Raw genomic sequence first — 7,904 nt, forward strand, 5'->3', positions numbered from 1 at the left:
CATATTTTCAAGTATCGTGGTGGCTGCATCATGTTATGGGTATGCTTGTCATTGGGAAGGACTAGGGAGTTTTTTTTTAAATAAAAAGAAACAGAATACAGCTATAAGCACAGGCCAAATTCTAGAGGAAAACCTGTTTCAGTCTGCTTTCCAACAGACACTGGGAGATGAATTCACCTTTAAAGCAGGACAATAACCTATTAAACAAGGCCACATCTATACTGGAGTTGCTTAACAAGATGATATTCAATGTTCTTGAGTGGCATAGTTACAGTTTTGACATAGTTTGGCTTGAAAATCTATGGCAAAACTTGAAAATGGCTGTCTAGCAATGATCAACAAATCAACTTAATGGGAAAGAATAATGGGAAAATATTGTACAATCCAAGCATGCAAGCTCTTTCTTTGAGACGTTGAGGCTCTTTGAGACCCTAAAATACTTACAGCTGTAATCACAACCAAAGGTGCTTCTACAAAGAATTGACTCAAGGGTGATTACTTAAGTAAATTAGATATTTCTGTATTTCATTTTTAATACATTTGCTACATTTTCTGAAAAACATGTTTACACTTCGTCATTATGGGGTATTGTGTGTATATGTATTTTTATATGTAATCTATTTTGAATTCAAGCTGTAACAGAAAAAAATGTGGAATAAGTCAAGGGATATGAATAGACTATGTTCACAGGTTTTTTTCTGAGTGGTGTTCATTGAACTTTCTTCAATATCCTATACCAGGGTAGGGAGTTACTGCTGGTGCCAAAGCAATCAACACTATAAACAGATTGTTTTTAAAATCTGACAAATGTGAGGCCAGCAAAACATATGCCATTTAAAAATCTGCTTTGGTCATTATATTGCATCTTGGGGGGAAAGGAAAAGGAAGAGACATGGTATGACATGTTAACGCAGGGAATGTAGAGAGAGTTCAAACTGACTGAACTGCCTCAGTATTCCTTTCATATTGTATAATGATCATCCATCATTTATATCTGTATCAAAAAACAGGTCTTTGTACAATTGACTGTATATATGTAACGGTCGTCGAAGTCGTTCTCCTCCTCAGACGAGGAGGAGCATGGATTGGACCAACACGCAGCGAGGTAGGTAGACATAATGATTTATTATAACAAGACAAACTACCAAAACACTTGAATAAACTATAAAACAACAAACGACGTTAAACAGACCTGCACATGAGAACTACATAAAACGAAGAACGCACGAACAGGAAAAATGAATGAACGAACGAGACAGTACCGTGTGGTGCAACAAAACACAGACACAGCGACAATCACCCACAAACAAACAGTGAGAACAGCCTACCTTAATATGGTTCTCAATCAGAGGAAACGTCAAACACCTGCCTCTAATTGAGAACCATATCAGGCAACACATTTAACCCAACATAGAAACACATAACATAGAATGCCCACCCCAACTCACGCCCTGACCAACTAAACACATACAAAAACAACAGAAAATAGGTCAGGAACGTGACAATATAAAACTGACATATTTACAATACACACGATAAAACATAATAGCTAAACAATATTTTTTGCAGCTTTTGTCAATTGTCAATTCTATTGCGACCCAATGCAATAAATGTGAAATAAGCAATAAGTGTGCTCTGAGCCACTATGTGTACATGGCTACATGTAGATACTCCAGTCTATGTTCCCTCTGTTTTCTCTTATCCTTTAACAGGTTTAGTAACAGCCTGACGCTGACCATTTCTGTGTCCCAAATCAGCCAAATGGCACCCTATTCCCTATACAGTTTTGACCAGGGCCCATAGGACACTAAATAGGAAAGAGGGTGTCATTTGGGACACATCCAAAGTCTCAATTCTAAATGGGACAAGCATTATGATTATGATTTCCCATGCCAGAGTTCCACACACACCTTGTCCGTCTTAAACTCCTCATACTCTGGATTGTCGGTTGGTAGCTCGAGTCGGCATAGCGGACAAGAATTGGCCTGTAAAGATACACAGCAAAGGTTAGGATTCTCCAAGGGTTATATATTGTTCAGGTAAATAGTAAATTCACATCATAATCGACAGAATTGATCCGTGTGTGTGTGTCGATTCAGTGGCCAGGCCCTCACCTTCCTTAACCAGGGCAGGATACAACTAGAGTGAAAGAGGTGTTTGCAGGGCATCTCCCGCACTGTCTCCTGCTCCTCAAACTCCAGCAAACACACAGGACACTTCAGCCCTTTGCTGGATGATGGGAGAGAGGGAGTCCAATCACAGACAATAGACTACACTTACAGACTACATTGGTTGTCGTGCGAGCAATTATAATGAATTCCACTGAATTTTTTTAAATAATCAAATATTTTTTAGCGGGGTGGATCAGCTTTAACATTGCAAATAGATTGCTTCTTCTATGAATGTAATATTCTGAATCATTTCCAAACCCACATATTTAAAAAAAAAAATATATATATTATTTTAAATATATATATTTAAAATGTTGATATTTAATGCAGGGCCGACAGACAAGTTCCTTACTTTCTCCCCCTTCCACTTGCCTCTTCCATTTTTGCGGTAATGCTGCAATTAGTTGGTTGTAATTTTGGATAGAGCAGACATTTCCATATATTTTTGTTAGCTGCATGTGTGACATAACTCCACCAGTCCTATATATGATATAACTTACCAAGATTACACTGTACATTTTTTTTACAACCCATTTGTATATTTGAGTTAAACCATAATATATGTTGTAATATTTGTTGTGACTTTTCTGATGGATTGATCCGAAATTGCAACCGACTTTCTATGGCTTGTTTTAAAAACAGCAATATTTTGGAGAGGATATCATTTTCAAATAACCGAAAGTAAGAGGTTGTAATCTGAATAAAGGGAAAAAGGCCATTCTTGAACACGGGTTGAGCCATTCTTACTAATCTGCTAGAGAACTCATTTGGATGTAAGTATAGCTTTTGTATGACTGAAGCCTTTAGTGAGAGGTCTAATGCTATAATATTTAATAATTTCTGCCCTCCAAATTCATATACATTATATAAATAGGCCCATTTAATTTTGTCTGGTTTGCCATGCCAAATAGACTGGAATATGTTTTGCTCATATCATTTAAAAAACAAGTAATTAGGTGTAGGCAGGGCCATAAGCAAATAAGTAAACTGGGATATAAATAAAGAGTTAATCAGGGTGATTTTTTTTCACAATAGACAACTATTTTCCACTCCATGGTAGCCAGATATGATCTATTTTCGCTAACTTTCTATAAAAATGTATTGTAGTAAGATAATTTCTTTCTTTCGGAATATAAATACTGAGTTTGTCCACCATTTTATTGGTAATGTACACAGTAATGTAACAGTTGAATTTGTTTGTGATCCAATACCTAACACTTATCATCATTTGGTTGTAATCCAAAGAGGTTAGAAAAAGTATCTAGATCCTCTATGAGCCTATGGAGGGATCCAAATTGTTGATTTAAAATAAAACATGAATCATCTGCGTACAATGACACCTTTGTTTTAAGCCCTAGATTTCTAGCCCCTTGATATTATTGTTGTATCTGATTTGAATAGCTAACATTTCGATGGCCATAATAAATAGATATGCCGATAGTGGACAACCTTGTTTTACTCCTTTTGACAGTTTAATACTTTCTGAGAAGTAGCCAACTGAAATGTATTACCACATAGGAGAACACATTATTGTTGTCTCATTTTTGAAGAGACAGTAGCCTATAATTCCCAAAGGTTGTTCACCGCTAAAGAGGGTAGTTTATGCAGGCAGCAGGATTCACCTGCTTGCTCTGGGGATATGACAACCACAGGTAAGGTTTGGACTGCTGTTTTAGCAGCTGGGGAAGGAAGATGCTGGTCCCAGTCTGATAGGTGAAATGCTCCTGAGTCAATGTCCAGGCCCTGCATCAAAGACCTACACAGAGGTCAACAGGCATTCAGTGGCAGTGATGCAAAATACAGACTGGATTGTGTTTTGCCAGAAGATACAGACCCTACACATGTATACACTGCACTATGGGTCGGAACACAATCATGGTTACATTAAGACACTGTGCAGCTGGCGCGAGATATGTGTCGGAAAACTTACCTCAATGCAGGGATGGGATGTGCCACTATACTCTGAATGTAACCTTTATCCACACTGTTCCATCAGGAAGATTGAAATACTTCTAGTTTTCCTGGAAAAGTGCCCTTTTCGTCCACATTCAAGCCAATAACATTAACCACTGCAGCCATTTTGGAATGTTAGTGTCAGCCAATCAGCCCATTTGTTGTTCTAGGTGATGTGCCATTCGATAATGGCTGCTGTGGCTCCTGCTAGCTAGCACGAAAAGGGCAATTTTCCAGGAAAACTAGCAGTATTTCAATCTTCTCATTGGAGCAGTGTGGATAAAGGTCAAATTTGGGGTACAATGGCATATCCCATCACTGCATAGAAGTACGTTTTCTGACCCATATCTTGCGCATTCTCCACTGGTGTCTTCTTATTAATGTACCCATGATTGAGTTCTGACCCCAGTGTAGATCATTGTAAACAAGCGTAGGGTCGGTATCTTCTGGCAAGATTGTGTTGTGTCTCCCTTGAGCTGGCAGCTAGCTAGCTAGCTAGCTAGATTATTTTATTCTCACCTGGCCAGCTCTGGTAGTGCATTCTGGCGGTACTGTTCTTCAGGATTCGTTGGTTCACAGTCATGTTCATCAAAGTAAATAGCCATCTTCTGTTTACAAATCTGTGGAACATCAAACTACTGTATTTTCCTTAGTTAGCGACATTAGCTAGCTACTAGCTAGGCATGAAACTAAGCGCATTTGACTAATTTTGACCTGGCTAAAACGAGATTTAGCAGAATTACACTCAAAGCACAAGTTACCTTCCCATTTTCAGTTGATTCAATAATGTTAGCTAACTAGTTAACGTTACACATTTAGCTAGATATAGTGGCTAGTTAGCTAACCCCTATGCTGCTCAATCACTCTTTTATTGAGCTGTTTTAGCCAAATTCTTGAATACAAAGACACGACAGTGAATATACTGTGCTATACTGAGAAATCTAATTAAAGTTATACAAAAGTTGGCTTATATTACCTGTGTTTTGGCATAACCTGAAACATGCAGCAACTAGCCAGCTAGCTACACCCAAAGATATTTGACCAAGGTAAAGTTGGTTTTATATTCACACATTCGAACATTCAACAGACATTCAACAGACATTCAACAGACATTCAACAGACATTCAACAGACATTCAACAGACATTCAACAGACATTTGCCAAAAGCCATTTCAATTGTAAAAAAATCAATAACTAATTCATTGATTGTCACATACCATTTTATTTATAATATATGATTTATTCTATAAATGTCTAGCATACTTTTACAACCTTTGTTTTGAATTTAAAAAATCCAGTTTTGATTTTATGGAAATACATAACATCTTTAAAATGCAATTTAAAGATGTATAAATCAATAACTAATTCACAGTTTGTCACAGAATCATCAAACTAGATATGATTTATTCTATAAATGTGTATCATATTTTTACAACCTTTGTTTTGAATACAAATTCCAGTTTTGATTTGTTATAAATACATAAAATTTATAAGATGCCGTTAAAAGCGGTATAAATCATATGTATGGGAGGGGTTTAGGATAACAAGATATGGTACAGGGTTGGTTTGGGATTTTTATTGATAGTAGTTGAAATAGGGGTTTGGTTATCGAGGACTGATCCAGTTTGCAGCTGTTAACCTGTCAGCTCTCTTTCTCTCTGTCTTTCACTCTCTGTCTATTTAACTTGTCAGCAGCTCTCTCTCTCTGTAATACAAAGTCACTTTATGATGTGTAAATTTGTCACGCCCTGGCCTTAGTTATCTTTGTTCTCTTTATTATTTTGGTTAGGTCAGGGTGTGACGAGGGTGGTTTGTGTGTTTTTGTCTCATCTAGGGTGTTTGTACTGTCTAGGTTTTTTTTGTAGAGCTATGGGGTTGTGTTCATTATAGGTGTTTATGTAAGTCTATGGTTGCCTAGATTGGTTCTCAATTAGAGGCAGGTGTTTATCGTTGTCTCTGATTGGGAACCTTATTTAGGCAGCCATGTTCTTTGGGTATTTTGTGGGTGTTTGTGCCACACGGGACTGTTACGGTTTGTTCACGTTTATTGTTTTGTATTGGTGTTCATAGTTCAGTTTTCTAAATTAAAACATGGATACCTACCACGCTGCGTATTGGTCCGATCCTTGTTACACCTCTTCAGAGGAAGAAGAGGAAGACAGCCGTGACAAAATTGTATATGTAAATTCACTCAATATGGGGCTACTTCATGATAACTTTCGTAACCCCGTCAAATGCTTTTTATGTACATTGCATTGGACCCCTTGACTTCCTCATTTTGTTTTGTAAAAGCCTTATTCTAAAATGGATCAAATAAAACATGTTCCTCAATCTACACACAATACCCTATAATGAAAAAGTGAAAACAGGTTTTTAGAATTTTGGGGAAATTTATTACAAATAAAAAAACAAATACCTTATTTACATAAGTATTCAGACCCTTCGCTATGAGACTCGAAATTGAGCTCAGGTGTATCCTGTTTCCATTGATCATTCTTGAGATGTTTGTACAACTTGATTGGAGTCCACCTGTGGTAAATTCAATTGATTGGACATGATTTGTAAAGGCACGCACCTGTCTATATATGGTCCCAATGTTGACAGTGCATGTCAGAGCAAAAACCAAGCCACAAGGTCGAAGGAATTGAGTTCCGAGACAGGATTGTGTCGAGGCACACATCTGGGGAAGGGTACCAAAACATTTCTGCAGCATTGAAGGTCCCCAAGAACACAGTGGCCTCCATCATTCTTAAATGGAAGACATTTTGAACCACCTAGACTCTTCCTAGAGCTGGCCAAACTGAGCAATTGGAATTGGGGTCAGGGAGTTGACCAAGATCCCGATTGCCACTCTGACAGAGCTCCAGAGTTCCTGTGTGGGGATGAGAGAAGGACAATCATCTCTGCAGCACTCCACCAATCAGGCCTTTATGGTAGAGTGGCCATACAGAAGCCACTCCTCAGTAAAAGGCGCATAACAGCCCGCTTGGAGTTTGCCAAAAGGCAACTAGAGGACTCTCAGACCATGAGAAACAAGATTCTCTGGTCTGATGAAACAAAGATTGAACTCTTTGGCCTGAATGCCAAGTGTCACGCCTGGAGGAAACCTGGCACCATCCCTACGGTGAAGCATGGTGGTGGCAGCATCATGCTGTGGGGATGTTTTTCAGCGACAGGGACTGGGAGATGAACGGACCAAAGTACAGAGAGATCCTTGATGAAAACCTGCTCCAGAGTGCTCAGGACCTCAGACTGGGGCGAAGATTCAACTTCCAACAGGACAGCGACCCTAAGCACACAGCCAAGACAACACAGGACTGGCTTTGGTACAAGTCTGAATGTCCTTGAGTGGCCCAACGAGAGCCCAGACTTGAACCCGATCAAACATTTCTGGAGAACTGAAAATATCTGTGCAGGAAAGCTCCCCATCCAACCTGACAGAGCTTGAGAGGATCTGCAAAGAAGAATGGGAGAAACTCCCCAAATGCAGGTGTGCCAAGCTTGTAGTGTCATACCCAAGAAGACTCGACGCTGTAATCGCTGCCAAAGGTGCTTCAACAAAGTACTGAGGAAAGGGTCTGAATACTTATGTAAATGTAATATTTCAGTTTTTTATTTTTAATACATTTGCAAAAATGTCTAAACCTGTTTTTGCTTTGTCATTATGGGGTATTGTGTGCAGATTGAAGAGGGAAAAATACAATTAAATCCATTATAAAATAAGGCTATAACATAACAAAATGTGGAAAAAGTCAAGGGGTCTGAATACTTTCCGAATGC

General features: G+C 38.5%; 1 protein-coding gene across 1 annotated transcript; it reads right to left on the reverse strand.

Annotated features, from left to right (window-relative positions):
* Positions 1-1,054: 1,054 nt before the first annotated feature.
* On the reverse strand, positions 1,055-7,845 carry LOC129852873 (E3 ubiquitin-protein ligase RNF181-like). The gene is made up of 5 exons (XM_055918492.1): positions 4,644-7,845; positions 3,794-3,933; positions 2,115-2,224; positions 1,911-1,985; positions 1,055-1,703 (listed from the first exon to the last, which is right to left on the reverse strand). Exons 1-5 carry the CDS (start codon positions 4,727-4,729, stop codon positions 1,644-1,646), a joined length of 471 nt encoding a protein of 156 aa, XP_055774467.1. The 5' UTR covers positions 4,730-7,845; the 3' UTR covers positions 1,055-1,643.
* Between the last annotated feature and the right edge of the window lie 59 nt (positions 7,846-7,904).

Source organism: Salvelinus fontinalis, chromosome 4, assembly GCF_029448725.1.
Source record: "Salvelinus fontinalis isolate EN_2023a chromosome 4, ASM2944872v1, whole genome shotgun sequence".
Lineage (NCBI taxonomy): Eukaryota > Metazoa > Chordata > Actinopteri > Salmoniformes > Salmonidae > Salvelinus > Salvelinus fontinalis.

Excerpts from the sequence above, each read along its gene's own strand:
- LOC129852873 (XM_055918492.1), bottom strand. The coding sequence starts at position 4,729 with ATGGCTATTTACTTTGATGAACATGACTGTGAACCAACGAATCCTGAA. Across the intron at positions 2,225-3,793 it reads CATATCCCCAGAGCAAGCAG|GGCTGAAGTGTCCTGTGTGT; the intron begins GTGAATCCTGCT and ends CATCCAGCAAAG. Across the intron at positions 1,704-1,910 it reads AGGAGTTTAAGACGGACAAG|GATAAGAGAAAACAGAGGGA; the intron begins GTGTGTGTGGAA and ends AACCTGTTAAAG.